The 17,037-nt window shown below is 43.5% G+C and overlaps 1 protein-coding gene across 1 annotated transcript in view; it reads left to right on the top strand.

Moving 5' to 3' along the window:
- Positions 1-13,484, top strand: part of LOC106563620 (GDNF family receptor alpha-4) — a 31,246-nt gene extending 17,762 nt beyond the window's left edge. Inside the window, exon 8 of the mRNA XM_014129359.3 lies at positions 7,722-13,484. Coding sequence (XP_013984834.2) covers positions 7,722-7,919 — 198 coding nt within the window. The 3' untranslated portion in view covers positions 7,920-13,484. The remainder of the gene's footprint in view (positions 1-7,721) is intronic.
- The last annotated feature ends 3,553 nt before the right edge of the window (positions 13,485-17,037 follow it).

Raw genomic sequence — 17,037 nt, forward strand, 5'->3', positions numbered from 1 at the left:
GCAACCAAACCATATTACACTCTTCAATAATGCAATAATTCAAAGCATGTATGTGCAGACAATTAAAGGGTTTATTTTTGTTGTCTGTAGGCTACACTCTTTACATTTTAACTTCAAGACAAAAGCACAGAGTTACTATGACAGCCTTCATCAAGTACGGTTAGCCTATCAAAAATGAATGATTGATTGATCATGATTGATCACACGACTAGAAAAGTACAGTAGGCCTACCTTACAACAAACCAGGCTTCATTTTCAATAATATAGGGCTCTCGAGTGGCGCAGCGGTCTAAGGCACTGCATCTCATTGCTAAAGGTGTCACTACAGACCCTGGTTTGATTCCAGGCTGTATCACAACCGTCCGTGATTGGGAGTCCCATAGGGCGGCGCACAATTGGCCCAGCGTTGTCTGGGTTACGGTTTGGCCAGGGTAGGCCGTCATTGTAAATAAGAATTAGTTCTTAACTGACTTGCCTAGTTAAATAAAGGTAAAATGAAAAATATCATGCAAATCATTACATGTGGTAAAAGCAAATTGTGACTGAAAACATGGGTATAAGTGAATTCACCACGACAAGCTCGTTTATACGGCAGCCCATACCCGCCACCAAAAATATAAATAAAATACCTCATGATTTGCCAACTTGCACAATTAGTCTGTGATTCAGTCTGATCAACTGTAGCCTACTGATAACAACTACAGCTGCAGGCATCCTAGAGAAGCCTAGGCACTCTGATCCCATCTGGGCCTGGCCAGGGGAAACGTAATGTCATGTTTTTATAGCCTAAGCTACAGTTGAAATCGGAAGTTTACACACACTTTAGCCTCAATTCATTTAAACTCAGTTTTTCACAAGAACTGACATTTAATCCTTGTAAAAAATCCCTGTCTTAGGTCAGTTAGGATCACCACTTTATTTTAAGAATGTGAAATGTCAGAATAATAGTAGAGTGATTTATTTTAGCTTTTATTTCTTGCATCACATTCCCAGTGGGTCAGACGTTTACATACACTCAATTAGTATTTGGTAGCATTGTCTTTAAATTGTTTAACTTGAGTCAAACGTATCAGGTAGCCTTCCACAAGCTTCCCACAATGAGTTGGGTGAATTTTGGCCCATTCCTCTTGACAGAGCTGGTGTAACTGAGTCAGGTTTGTTGGCCTCCTTGCTCGCACATACTTTTTCAGTTCTGCACACAAATTTTCTATAGGATTGAGGTCAGGGCTTTGTGATTGGCACTCCAATACCTTGAATTTGTTGTCCTCAAGCCATTTTGCCACAACTTTGGAAGAATGCTTGGGTTCATTGTCCATTTGGAAGACCCATTTGCGACCAAGCTTTAACTTATTTTGGCTAAAATCCTGTTAACAGGATCGATTTGACAACAGCCAGTGAAATTGCAGGGCGCCAAATTCAAACAACAGAAATCTCATAATTAAAATTCCTCAAACATACAAGTATTATACACCATTTTAAAGATAAACTTCTTGTTAATCCAACCACAGTGTCCATTTAAAAAAAGTCTTTACGGCGAAAGCATACCATGCGATTATGTTAGGTCAGTGCCTAGTCACAAAAAAACACAGCCATTTTCCAGCCAAAGAGAGGAGTCACAAAAAGCAGAAATAGAGAAAATTAAATCACTAACCTTTGATGATCTTCATCAGATGGCACTCATAGGACTTCATGTTACACAATACATGTATGTTTTGTTCGATAAAGTTCATATTTATATCCAAAAATCTCTGTTTACATTGGTGTGTTATGTTCAGTAATGTTTTGCCTCATGAATTTGCAGAGAGCCACATCCATTTACAGAAATACTCATCATAAACTTTGATGAAAGATACAAGTGTTATACATAGGATTAGAGAAACTTCTCCTTAATGCAACCTCTGTGTCAGATTTCAAAAAAGCTTTACGGCGAAAGCACACCATGCGATAATCTGAGTACAGCGCTCAGCCACCAAAACAAGCCATACAGATACCCGCCAGGTTGTGGAGTCAACAAAAGTCAGAAATAGCGTTATAAATATTCACTTACCTTTGCTGATCTTCATCGGAATGCACTCCTAGGAATCCCAGTTCCACAATAAATGTTTGTTTTGTTCGATAAAGTCCAATATTTATGTCCAAATACCTCCTTTTTGTTCACGCGTTTAGTTCACTAATCCAAATGCACAAAGCGCGGGCACTAAGTCCAGACGAAAAGTCAAAAAAGGTCCATTAAAGTTCATGTCAAACGATGTATATAATCAATCTTTAGGATGTTATCATAAATCTTCAATAATATTCCAACCGGACAATTCCTTTTGTCATTAGAAAGGAAAGGGAACGGAGCTCGTGCTCACGGCTGCGCGCGATAAACTACTCATAGCTTTCAGTTGAGGCACTTACTGTAAGTGGTCTTATTCTCTCCCCTTTCACAATAGAAGCCTGAAACAACTTTCTAAAGACTGTTGACATATACTGGAAGCCATAGGAAGTGCAATCTGACCCCATTTACACTGGATATTGGCTAGGCAATCACTTGCAAAACAACAAACCTCAGATTTCCCACTTCCTGGTTGGATTGTTCTCAGGTTTTTGCCTGCCATATGAGTTCTGTTATACTCACAGACATTATTTTAACAGTTTTGGAAACTTTAGTGTTTTCTATCCAGATCTACTAATTATATGCATATTCTAGCTTCTGGGCCTGAGTAACAGGCAGTTTACTTTGGGCACGCTTTTCATCCGGACGTGAAAATACTGCCCCCTTGCATAACAGGTTAACTTCCTGACTGATGTTGCTTAAATATATCCACATCATTTTCCTCATGATGCCATCTATTTTGTGAAGTGCACCAGTCCGTCCTGCAGCAAAGCACCCCCACAACATGATGCTGCCACCCCCGTGCTTCACGGTTGGGATGGTGTTCTTCGACTTGCAAGCTTACCCCTTTTTCCTCCTAACATAACGATGGTCATTATGGCCAAACAGTTCAATTTTTGTTTCATCACACCAGAGGACATTTCTCCAACAAGTACGATCTTTGTCCCCATGTGCAGTTGCAAACCGTAGTCTGGCTTTTTTATGGCGGTTTTGGAGTAGTGGCTTCTTCCTTGCTGAGCGGCCTTTCAGGTTATGTCGATATAGGACTCGTTTTACTGTGGATATAGATACTTTTGTACCTGTTTCCTCCAGCATCTTCACAAGGTCCTTTGCTGTTGTTCTGGGATTGATTTGCACTTCTCGCACCAAAGTACGCTAATCTCTAGGAGACCGAACGCGTCTCCTTCCTGAGCGGTATGACGGCTGCGTGGTCCCATAGTGTTTATACTTGCATACTATTGTTTGTACAGATGAACGTGGTACCTTCAGGCGTTTGGAAATTGCTCCTAAGGATGAACAAGACATAGCATTTTTTTTCTGAGGTCTTGGCTGATTTCTTTTGATTGTCCCATAATGTCAAGCAAATAGGCACTGAGTTTGAAGGTAGGTCTTGAAATACATCCACAGGTACACCTCCAATTGACTCAAATGATGTCAATTAGCCTATCAGAAGCTTCTAAAGCCATGACATCATTTTCTGGAATTTTCCAAGCTGTTTAAAGGCACAGTCAACTTAGTGTATGTGAACTTCTGACCCACTGGAATTGTGATACCGTGAATTATAAGTGAAATTATCTGTCTTTAAAACAATTGTTGGAAAAATGACTTGTGTCATGCACAAAGTAGATGTCCTAAATGACTTGCCAAAACTATAGTTTGTTAACAAGAAATTTGTGGAGTGGTTGAAAAACCAGTTTTAATGACTCCAACCTAAGTGTATGTAAACTTCTGACTTCAACTGTATGTATTTATAGCTTAAAATAGGCCCAGTTATTTGTATTCTGAGAAATGTGAATGTGGTTTATATTCACACTTCGGGGGGCTAGGCGACATAGGCCTTTTTTAATACAAAGTTATTGACTGGAATTAATCAATCGTAAGCTATAAAAAAACAAAGAGAGTCGCACACTCCATATATATATATATATATAACTCCCAGTAATTTATTGGGTAAATCACCAACGTTTCGGCATCACTGTGCCTTCTTCAGGGTGATGTCATGAGTGCTTGTGCAACCAGTGCAACCAATGACAATAGTGAGGGGTGTGTCATAATTATTAGATTGAATTAATCAATCAACACAATAGTGATGACATACTGTATGAGTGTCTTTTTAATTACCCATCAAAGACCTAACGATGCAACCCTGCATACAGCCAGCTCAGCCCTTGTCACGTCCTGGCCAGTATAAAGGTTAATTAGTATTGTAGTTTGGTCAGGACGTGGCAGAGGGTATTCGTTTTATGTGGTTCGGGGTGGTGTGTTTGTTGAAGGGGCATTTGATTTAGTATTCCGGGGTTTTTGGGCACTGTTTGGTTTCCATGTATTCTATGTTCAGTCTAGTATGTCTGGTTCTATGTTGGGTTAATTGGGGTTGGGACTCTCAGTTGAAGGCAGGTGTTGTCTATCCGCCTTTGATTGAGAGTCCCATATATTAGGGTGTGTTTGTGTTTGTTATTTGTGGGTGATTGTTCCGTGTATAGTGTAAGTAAGCCTAACAGGACTGTCAGTTTATCGTGAGTTTTGTTTTGTTATTTTTGTATATCCATATTGAGTTTATTAAATGTTCAAAAATGAACTATATCGACTCTGCTGCGCATTGGTCATCTTTTTCCGACGATGATTTCGTTATATCGTCCTCCGACGAAGAAATCCCTGACAGAATCACCCACCAAACCAAGACCAAGCAGCGGAGAAAGGAGCAGCACTCTCAGGATACGGACTATGGGGAGAGATGGACATGGGAGCAGGTTATGGCCGGAGAAGGCCCATGGAGTATGGCTGGAAAGGACCGGGAACGTTTCCGAGGATCAAGACTGGCGTTGAAGCACGAGAGACACCCCCAATAATTTTTTTGGGGGGGGCACACGGGTAGTTTGGCTAGGCGTAGGAAGAGCCGGAAGCCAGCTACCCGTGGTTATATGGAGGAGCGTATGGGGTGGAGAGCGCTATGTTTCGCTGAGGAGCGCACTATCTCACCCATACGCACGCACAGTCCGGTGCGCGTTATTCCAGCCCCTCGCAGGTGCCGTGCTAGAGCGGGCATCCAGCCTGGTAGGAGGATGCCTGCGCAGCGCATCTGGTCACCGGTACGCCTCCGAGGACCAGGCTACCCAACTCCCGCTCTACGCACGGCTACCATCAGGCCCCTGCACAGCCCAGTCTGCCCTGTACCAGCACCCCGCTCGTACAGGGCTACTAGTTCCATCCAGCCAAGACGGGTTGTGCAGGAGGTAAGATCGAGACCGACTGTGCGCCTCCATAGCCCTGGGTTTCCAGCTCCTGTCTCTCGTGCGGACCCGGAAGTGCGTCCCCGCACTAGCCTTCAAGTGCGTCAACCCAGCCACGCCAGTCAACAGTCGTCAGAGCTGCCCGCCAGTCAACAGTCGTCAGAGCTGCCCGCCAGTCAACAGTCGTCGTCAGAGCTGCCCGCCAGTCAACAGTCGTCGTCAGAGCTGCCCGCCAGTCAACAGTCGTCGTCAGAGCTGCCCGCCAGTCAACAGTCGTCGTCAGAGCTGCCCGCCAGTCAACAGTCGTCGTCAGAGCTGCCCGCCAGTCAACAGTCGTCGTCAGAGCTGCCCGCCAGTCAACAGTCGCCAGAGAGGCCAGACTGCGCTGAACTGCCGGAGTGGCCAGACTGCGCTGAACTGCCGGAGTGGCCAGACTGCGCTGAACTGCCGGAGTGGCCAGACTGCGCTGAACTGCCGGAGTGGCCAGACTGCGCTGAACTGCCGGAGTGGCCAGACTGCGCTGAACTGCCGGAGTGGCCAGACTGCCCTGAACTGCCGGAGTGGCCAGACTGCGGGGTGGTGGTGGTGTGTTTGTTGAAGGGGCATTTGATTTAGTATTCCGGGGTTTTTGGGCACTGTTTGGTTTCCATGTATTCTATGTTCAGTCTAGTATGTCTGGTTCTATGTTGGGTTAATTGGGGTTGGGACTCTCAGTTGAAGGCAGGTGTTGTCTATCCGCCTTTGATTGAGAGTCCCATATATTAGGGTGTGTTTGTGTTTGTTATTTGTGGGTGATTGTTCCGTGTATAGTGTAAGTAAGCCTAACAGGACTGTCAGTTTATCGTGAGTTTTGTTTTGTTATTTTTGTATATCCATATTGAGTTTATTAAATGTTCAAAAAGGAACTATATCGACTCTGCTGCGTATTGGTCATCTTTTTCCGACGATGATTTCGTAATATCGTCCTCCGACGAAGAAATCCCTGACAGCCCTGTTCGTTTTTTGTTTGTTTTTGTCCGATAGAAATTGTTGTCTCTTCGTCTGTGTAAAGGGTTTTAATGTTTTCATCCTCCCTTGGACGAGGAGTTTTTCCAGTAGTTTTTTAAAAACCATATAACCTGATTAGAAAAGTAATCTGGTCCCATCATAGCCCATATCATAGGCCATATCATAACCCATATAAAACTGTTTTTTTTTTTACCGCTGATTTATTACTATGACCTATGCTGCAACTAGGGTCCGGAGTTGGTTAAGTTAGCCTACTAACAGATCAGGAAAAATGCTAGGTCCCAGGAAAACAATTTCCCCCCTACCGCTCCAGGACCTGCCAACTCTGAAATCACCACACAATGTTACAAATGAAAAACAAGTCTCAAAAATACGGAAATTGTCTAAACATTGCTGCTGTTTCAAAAACATTGCTCTGCTTTTACCATTTATACTGTAGGAGTGTTGGCTCAATGAGACAATTCTATTTACGCTGCCCTGCTTCAAGGGGGCAACTGTTGGGGGAGTGTCGTGCACTACCTTCGGCGGTATCGTTCAAGACATAGCAAGTACGCAAGTTTACATTTGAGTAATATGTGTAGCCGATGGTATTTTTACCCTACTAGTGTATTAAGTGTGAAGAGGCTGTAAGCCTCCCTCCCCCTGAGTGCAGGTTCAAGATGTTCCTTTGTAATACACTTCTCACTCTGTTGATCCAATACCATGACCAAGATTCTCACCTTTCTTTCTAATAAAAAAAGATGCTGACACCTTTTGGATTCTGAATTCAACACCTAAGTACAACATGTTTTGTTTAATGCTGAGTTGCCATTCGTGTCTGTTAGGAAGCTCATGACTACTCACTGCAAATAATGGATCTTATTTTCTTCCAAGCTTGATTTTCTAATCCAATTGTCTATCACTATTTAGTTCTACCAAGCAGATACAGCATGCACAATGTGCGGTAGTTACCTGCAAGTTCTGCTCCCTTTATTTTAAAGTAACTGCCCAGTGTTTCCAGATTTCCATGAAATAAAAAGCAGCTTTTCTGTGTTGGAATGTTGTGGGCGTATACCAGTCATTAAAAATATTAATGCGAGTAGACTACTGATTGGGCAGCTCATCCTCTAGACCGCTGATTGGCCAACTCATTCTCCTCAGGGAGATGACATGTTCTATGAGGAAATAGCAAACATTTTTTAAATGGTCAGTTTGAGATACATGTTTGAGTTGGGGTTTTTGATGTGGTTTTTCTCCAATTTATGCTTTGGCCACAAATACGAGTATAGGATGAGCATTATTTGGATATGAATTAACAGAATATCAACTATTAAAAGTGAGATTTTCACTGGGCAGTTACTTTAATAACAAATGATTTATTATATTACATCCCCTCTGTCTTTCAGGTGGAGGACAGTGAGGAAGAGGAGGTAGAGGAGGAAAGCCAGGAATTCAATGTTATCCCACTGTATTCTGAGAAGGAGAAGTCTAGTGTGGGCTCTGGGACCCGAGGAGGCCGTAGAGGAGCGGCAAGCCACACAGCACCCATGCTGCCCCTGCTGCTGCTGCCTGCTGCTATGCTGGGCTGGTGGTGTCCGGTATAACGAGCCCCCATACTACCCCTCTTACGATCAGCTACAGTATCACATTCACTGGGTCACCTCCACCATGGCACTGAGACTGATGAGGAGACTTAAGGCTGAGGGAAGAACAACCACAATGAGGAAATGGACATTCACACCTTTCTCCTATGGCACTCTGTCTTACATTCGTTTCATGCTTTCTGTTTTCCTTTGTTACTTTCCATCATAATGTTTCTGCAATCTATATCTCTCCTGCTCAGACTGCTCATGATCTTTAGTAGTCCTAGCTGCCCATCTCTTAGCTCTTCTCTCTCACATCAGTACACATGGAGTTGAACAAGCTGTGCAGATAAATAAATAAATGGATGAATTAATAAGGTCTGTCTGGATGAATCGATGTGGCTGTCTGTCCAGTGCCTGCCTCAAGATTGGGCATCCAGCTCCACTCTCCCTCTTCATGAGGAGCCCACATCGCCCAAGGCCAGTAACAGCACCTATCTCAAAGAAAACATGACCAATGATTGGTGGAACCATGATAGTTCATTCCTTTTGATTTTCGGGCCATGCCTCATATCTTCTCTCTCCTTTGTATTCTTCCCTTATTTCATCATGCTATGTTCCCTTGGATAGTAGGGTTGTTGGGTAAGCCACTTTGTCTATGTTGTCTTTGCCATAAGCCAATAACTAAAGAAAAGATAGATTGAGGGATGATGTTGTTTTGTAGTTCTGTAGTTCTTCCTCCTATCTCTATGTTGCTCCCTTTGTTTGCTTCCTTCTTCACCACTTCAGACTAGATGCCACTGGCCCGTTGTTTCCCCTCTCTAGTTCATACACCACATATTGAGGAGGTCTGAAAAATCCACCACAGGCACAATGAGACAAAATTCTAGTAATGACAATGGTCGTGGAAAACGGAATAAGCAATAAAACATGAAATCAGATAGCTCAGCGGGCAGGTGCTGAGGCCGTCTGGGTTTGGGCTCAGGGGAGAGAGGAACCAATTTACTGCTGTCTGAGGTTCACAAATGCTTTCTGTCTCTAGGTGTTATAGTTTTGGAGAGACAATATCACACTTAGCCATCCTTTTCCTGACTGTGTTTGATCAGGGAGAAAGTGGGGAGATGGGGTACTATAGAGCCTCTGGCAACTCTGATCATTGAGCATCACATTGAGCCTTTCTCTTTCTCTCTCTCTCTCTGCCTGATAAATCTCTGATCATTGAGCATCACATTGAGCCTTTCTCTCTCTCGCTCTCTCTCTGCCTGATAAATCTTTTGCTGATTTTAATGGTTTTTTTTCTTGCATCACTCATTTTCTTGTGAACTTGGAAAATTAGCTCCCACCTGAGGGGAAGTAGGTAAAATACTGTTGGTGATGGTTAAAGGGAGACCTACTTTACTGTGGAATTGTGAACGTGACATTTATTCATCGACATCTTTCCCTTCTTGAGGGAGATGTTAGATAAGACTCATGTTCTCACAGATAATACATGATGCTTAAAAGAGATAAATATTTACTGGGCATATCAGTGCTACAGATATCTACGCCAGCAGCATACCACCCTGCATCCCACTGCTGGCATGCCTCTGAAACTAAGCAGGGTTGGTCCTGGATGGGAGACCAGATGCTGCTGGAAGAGGTGTTGAAGTGCCAGTAGGGGGAGCTCTTCCCTCTAAGGAGATCCCAGGGCTGTGAAGGGGACATTGCCCTGCATGTGGTGCTGTCTTTTGGATGGGACTTTAAAACGTCCTAACTCTCTGTGGTCAATAAAGATCCCATGGCACTTATTGTAAGAGTAGGGGTGTTAACCCTGGTGTCCTGGCTAAATTCCCAATGTCATGCCATCAAATCAAATTGTATTTGTCACATGTGCCGAATATAACCTTACAGTGAAATGCTTACTTACAAGCCCATAACCAGCAATGCAGTTTTAATAAAAATATGTGTTAAGTAAAAAATAGATGAGTAAAAAATAAGAAATAAAAGTAACAAATAATTAAAGAGCAGCAGTAAAAAAGGCTATATACAGGGAGTACCGGTACAGAGTCAATGTGCGGCGGCACTGGTTAGTCGAGGTAATTGAGGTAATATGTACATGTAGGTAGATTTAAAGTGACTATGCATAGATAATAAACAGAGTAGCAGCAGCGTAAAAGAGGGGTCTGGGTAGCCATTTCATTAGCTGTTCAGGAGTCTTATGGCTTGGGGGTAGAAGCTGTTGAGAAGCCTTTTGGACCTAGACTTGACACTCTGGTACTGCTTGCCGTGTGGTAGCAGAGAGAACAGTCTATGACTAGGGCGGCTGGAGTTGGACAATTTTTAGGGCCTTCCTCTGACACTGCCTGGTACAGAGGTCCTGGATGGCAGGAAGCTTGGCCCCAGTGATGTACTGGGCCGTAAGCACTACCCTCTGTAGTGCCTTGCGGTCAGAGGTCAAGCAGTTGCCATACCAGGCAGTGATGCAACCAGTCAGGATGCTCTCGATGGTGCAGCTGTAGAACCTTTTGAGGATCTGAGGACCCATGCCAAATCTTTTCAGTCTCCTGAGGGGGATTAGGTTTTGTCGTGCCCTCTTCATGACTGTCTTGGTGTGCTTGGACAATCATAGTTTGTTAGTGATGTGGACACCAAGGAACTTATAGCTCTCAACCTGCTTCACTACAGCCCCGTCGATGAGAATGGGGGTGTGCTCGTTCCTCCTTTTCCTGTAGTCCACAATCCTCTCTTTTGTCTTGATCACGTTGAGGGAGAGGTTGTTGTCCTGGCACCACACGGCCAGGTCTCTGACCTCCTCCCTATAGGCTGTCTCATCGTTGTCTGTGATTAGGCCTACCACTGTTGTGTCATCAGCAAACTTAATGATGGTGTTGGAGTTGTGCCTGGCCATGCAGTCATGAGTGAACAGGAAGTACAGGAGGGGACTGAGCACGCACCCCTGAGGGGCCCTCGTGTTGAGGATCAGCATGGCGGAGGTGTTGTTACCTACCCTTACCACCTGGGGGCGGCCCGTCAGGAAGTCCAGAATCCAGTTGCAGAGGGGGGTGTTTAGTCCCAGGGTCCTAAGATTAGTGATGAGATTTGAGGGCACTATGGTATTGAATGCTGAGCTGTAGTCAATAAATAGCATTCTCACATAGGTGTTCCTTTTTGTCCAGGTGGGAAAGGGCAGTATGGAGTGCAATAGAGATTGCATCATCTGTTGGGGCGGTATGCAAATTGGAGTGGGTCTAGGGTTTCTGGGAAAATGCTGTTGATGTGAGCCATGACCAGCCTTTCAAAGCACTTCATGGCTACAGACGTGGGTGCTACGGGTCGGTAGTCATTTAGGCAGGTTACCTTAGTGTTCTTGGGTACAGGGACTATGGTGGTCTGCTTGAAACATGTTGGTATTACAGACTCAGACAGGGAGAGGTTGAAAATGTCAGTGAAGACACTTGCCAGTTGGTCAGCGCATGCTCGGAGTACACGTCCTGGTAATCCGTCTGGCCCTGCAGCCTTGTGAATGTTGACCTGTTTAAAGGTCTTACTCACGTCGGCTACGGAGAGCCACATTACCTGGTAAAATAAGGGTCAATAAATAAATAATTGCATCATCTGCCACCAGTGTCTAAGACTGGATGGGACCAGGGTGAGGGGAGTAGCTGTGACTTCATTCTGAGTGTTAATTAAGCAGGCAAGATGGCATTAGTGGAGCCCAACACCCTCTCCAATCTGGACAGTGACGTTCATGATGACTGTTGTTTTTTAATAGGCAGTAATTTCTCACTCCTTGGCAATGGATCCTTATGGTAGTGATCGTCAAAGTGAGTGACAGCACCAGAGAGGATATGGGAGCGGCAAGCCTTGATTTACACACTGAAACATCCTAAGTAAATATGAGCATAAGCCGAACAAGCAAACAGCAAGAGTTATCGAGCGTGCCAACTCTGAATTTTTAACGTTTGTTTTTGTTTGTACAGCTGTACACATATTTCCCTCCCCGGCACAAACGCTTTTAATAATATCCAAAGATGTCTGATTTTGCGTTCTATTACCATACCCAATGCAGAGTTGATATAGTGTTTTCGTACTAAAATAAATCCACGGATAAAGAGAGAGGTGGGGAGGGAGGGAATGAGAAAGGGAGACAGTGGGGGATTTGGGAGAGTGACCGACATAGATGCAGAGAGACTTAGAGAGTGAGAGAGAGAAAGACGGCAATGGCTCCTAAGGCTCTCAGTGGCATTAGTGTTGTAGTCAAGCCTCTGAGATGTATTTTCGTGCCTGTGGCTACGAGGCGAGTGTCTGTTCCACTGCACTACTGCTGTGCTTTGATGTGCCTTCACCTCAGTTTCTCCTCACAGACAGACAGCGCCACTCTCCTATACATACTGTACATTCCCATCACTGTCTGTCCTCAGGTCCATGTTACGATCAACTGCTACCCCTCAGACAACATGCCTCTACGTCTACTACTGCTCATCTTTTCCTTTCATGTGGAAACAACACTGTACCATCAAATACGTGCAAAGATTGTTTTGTTATTGTTGGTATGTACACTTTAAACCGAAAATGTATATACATTTGTATGGTTTTGTTTTCTCTTGTTGTCGTTATAATCCTTGAGAGTGGGCTGTGCCATATAGGGTTGTGTCTTCCCTGTTACATCACATATCGGATCTTATGTAATTCCTCTTGTAAGTGTTTATATGCATTGATTATGGTCAAGCATCTGTCAGTCTCTCTGTCTGTAACAGTGTAACCCTGTTGTTCTGCAGTGTTCTGTTTGTGTTGCTGGCGTTGGCACAGGTATAAAACAGTAACGACAGCACCTCCATAACTTGACCTTGATGTTGATGGTCATTTTTAGTCAGGTATATGATGATCATCATGTTCCACATTAGAATCAAACTGCTCGTTTACTCAGCCAATGCCACCAAGCCCCTCTCAGTCGTGTGAAATAGGATTAGCTGTCTGAATCACACCACTCCTGAGAGTTGTTGCACTCTGTGGAAATGGTGTAAGACCATTTCTTGAACATGATCCTCAGTTGGCAAGCTGGTTAATACGTTCAACTTGAGCAGTTGCCTTCCTCTCTGGCAGCCTTCTAGAACAGTTCTGGGCTCTGTCCATTAGTATCAAAATGGTCGACATTTAGAAAATGGACCTGTTATTTATGGCTGAGGCCAGTGAAAGACTTAAATGATACATGTAACATAGTAAAGCGCATTGCACTGAAGTGCCTATGAAGACTTCAGTTGGAGCGAGGAACGAAGAACTCTAGGTGGTCTGAGTTGAACATGTAACAGCCACTGGATTAGCAGAAACATTCATCCTTGTTTTGATAATGAGGTTTTCAGAAAGTTCAGGAATGCCAAAATGTCCCAGCCATCAGCGCTGTTTTAAGCCACACAGTGCACTGCTCACCCCTACCTGTGTCACCATCCAACCACCTCCTTGGCCATGAGTTCAGCCTAGCCTGATTCCTACCTGGTGAAATGGGTTTACAATCAGGTGTGAGCTCTGTGGTTATTCATCAAGAGTGAGAAATGTACAATGCTGTGTGAAAAAACGACTACATACAATAATAAAAGAATCTTCAATTCATGTTTTCTATGTGCATTCTTTTGCATGTCTACACTTTTTGGGTGATCTGAAGCTCATGTTTTTACCAACATTCCTACCCATTTCTCTGGAACATAGATCAACACTGATTTGCAGTCTTATCTGAGCAGATGAAATGTCAGAAGAATTGATGGGTTTGTTGACTGGGTGATGCAGTTTTATTGCAGGTGCATTAAGTACACTAATCAGGACAAAGGCGGGGACAGACCTTGCCAAACCCAAAAATCTATGAACTGAGAAATATCATATTTCAAAAAGCTTTAAGAACAAATCTCAAGGACATCAGTTTAGATTCATGCATTAAAGAATTACCCACTCATTAGAGATACTCTGGAGGATTGAAAACAACCTCATTTTTTAAAACTTCCCGTTTTGGACTCGAAGGGTCAATGTATGGCTAATACATGCATAATAAACGCGCTACAGTCTTCTCCCAACAGAAAAAGACACTGAATCCTTACATTCTAACCTGCCATCATTTAGTGCATGAGAGCTACATGCTCATTCCTGTCATGTAATGAACACATGCTCTGAACCAAAGGGGATTGCATGGCTGCATGGGCTTAGGGACATGTTGACATTTACTGGTGTGGGGTCCAACTCAAGGTGTCATTAAAATAAATATACCCCCTCCCAACGTTACAATTATTTTCACATATTTCCCCTTGTACTGTAAAATACATGGAACACCCTCCCCCTCATTGAATGAACTCAAAATAATGTTTACGATCACAAATAATAACTGTGGTGACCCTGTGTTTACAAACATTGAAATTGACTTTGCTACTTCAGCATGCTTTTGTGGCGCAGTTGATGCCACGCAGGGCTACGGCCCAGAAGGTTGAGGGTAAGCTGACCACCATAGACGAGCTCATGACAAACAGAAAATACATCCTCCCTACCTTACAGATTTATCCAGTATCAAAGGCTTGGCTTGACAATCTCCGAATGTTTTTCAACTTTTTGTAGTAGGGAATCCGGACTGAGGCTGAGGCTGGGAGCAAGGAGATTAGGAACCGGGTAAGCAGGTCTGGAGCGGAATCCAATGAAGGAGTAGAGCGGGGATCCAGGGCAGGGAAGCAGGACTGAGGAGACGATGGACTGGAGACAGGTACCAGAGTCAGAGCAGATGGACTGTAGCGGAGAGAAAAAGCAGCATAAGGTCAGGGAAACCAGGCACAACAGGATAACAAAATCTATGCAGGAACAAACAGCTAGAAATGCAGACTGATTGAGTAGAGGTTACAATATGGCAGTGTGGAAGTGGCAGGGATGAGTATTTGTAGGGTTCTTGATTATGGAACAGGTTGCAGCTGGTGGGAATTTGCTCTGCTTCCAGCACACTTGTCTCCACTCACACAATCACATTCACAAACAGAGTGAGGGAGAGAGAGAGAGAGCTCACTGGGGGAGTGGTGGCAGGTTAGGGAGGTCCAGGATGAGAAATAGAGGGCGTGGCAGGAGCAGATGTAACAATTCCATGATATGGGGTAATAATATGATACTGCAGTTGATTGCCCGCGATTGTCATTCATCACAAAGGCAAATGCTATACAGTTGAAGTTGGAAGTTTACATACACCTTAGCCAAATAAATTGGAACTCTGTTTTTCGCAATTCCTGACATTTAATCCTTGTAAAAATTCCCTGTCTTAGGTCAGTTAGGATCACCACTTTATTTTAAGAATGTGAAATGTCACAATAATAGTAGAGAGAATGATTTATTTCAGCTTTTATTTCTTTCATCACATTCCCAGTGGGTCAGAAATGTACATACGCTCAATTAGTATTTGGTAGCATTGCCTTTAAATTGTTTAACTTGGGTCAAATGTTTCGGGTAGCCTTCCACAAGCTTCCCACAGTAGGTTGGGTGAATGTTGGCCCATTCCTCCTGACAGAGCTGGTGTAACTGAGTCAGGTTTGTAGGCCTCCTTGCTCGCATACACTTTTTCAGTTCTGCCCACAAATGTTCTATAGGATTGAGGTCAGGGCCTTGTGATTGCCACTCCAATACCTTGAATTTGTTGTCCTTAAGCCATTTTGCCACAACTTTGGAAGTATGCTTGGGGTCATTGTCCTTTTGGAAGACCCATTTGCGACCAAGCTTTAACTTCCTGACTGATGTCTTCAGATGTTGCTTCAATATATCCACATAATTTTCCTCCCTCATGATGCCATCTATTTTGTGAAGTGCACCAGTCCTTCCTGCAGCAAAGCACCCCCACAACATGATGCTGCCACCCCTTTGCTTCACGGTTGGGATGGTGTTTTTTGGCTTGCAAGCCTCCCCCTTTTCTCCTCCTAACATAACAATGGTCATTATGGCCAAACAGTTCTATTTTTGTTTCATCAGACCAGAGGACATTTCTCCAAAAAGTACGATCTTTGTCCCCATGTGCAGTTGCAAACCGCAGTCTGGATTTTTTATTTGCGGTTTTGGAGCAGTGGCTTCTTCCTTGCTGAGCGGCCTTTCAGGTTATGTCGATATAGGGCTCGTTTTACTATGGATATAGATACTTTTGTACCTGATTCCTCCAGCATCTTCACAAGGTCCTTTGCTGTTGTTCTTGGATTGATTTGCACTTCTCGCACCAAAGTACGTTCATCTCTAGGAGACTATTGTTTGTACAGATGAACGTGGTACCTTCAGGCGTTTGGAATTGCTCCCAAGGATGAACCAGACTTGTGGAGGTCTACAATCTTTTTCCTGAGGTCTTGGCTGATTTCTTTGGATTTTCCCATGATGTCAAGCAAATAGGCACTGAGTTTGAAGGTAGGCCTTGAAATACATCCACAGGTACACCTCCAATTGACTCAAATTACACCTCCAATTGACTCAATTAGCCTACCAGAAGCTTCTAAAGCCATGACATCATTTTCTGGAATTTTCAAAGCTGTTTAAAGGCACAGTCAACTTAGTGTATGGAAACATCGGACCCACTAGAATTGTGATACAGTGAATTATAAGTGAAATAATCTGTCTGTAAACAATTGTTGGAAAAATAATTTGTGTCATGCACAAAGTAGATGTCCTAACTGACTTGCCAAAACTATAGTTTGTTACCAAGAAATTGGTGGAGTGGTTGAAAAACGAGTTTTAATGACTCCAACCTAAGTGTATGTAAACTTCCGACTTCAACTGTATATAATCAATACACAACTTTCAAGGAGTCGGAAATTTGATGCAAACATTTAACTTTTCCAGGGTATAAAATTACATTATCACAATCGCCCCAACTGAACATGATTAGTTGATTGACATGGGTGTACTGTACATTTACTCTAGTGTTGATGCTCGCCAACATTTATAGTTATGTAGGCCTATAGTTTACCGTTATGACCTAGTTACCTAGTTATGGTAGATCTAAAACCCAGTCAATTACTTGAGCCATATTACATTTAGTTTAGGCCTAATAATATATATTTTTGGGGTAATTTAAACTTTAAATGGGTTATATATTATACAGTGCGCAAAATGTCATTCAAACATGTATTTTATTTGGACGGGCAAGAAGGTACGGTAAGGCAGGTAAGCC

Source organism: Salmo salar, chromosome 11 (assembly GCF_965601325.2).
Source record: "Salmo salar chromosome 11, fSalSal1, whole genome shotgun sequence".
Classification (NCBI taxonomy): Eukaryota; Metazoa; Chordata; class Actinopteri; order Salmoniformes; family Salmonidae; genus Salmo; species Salmo salar.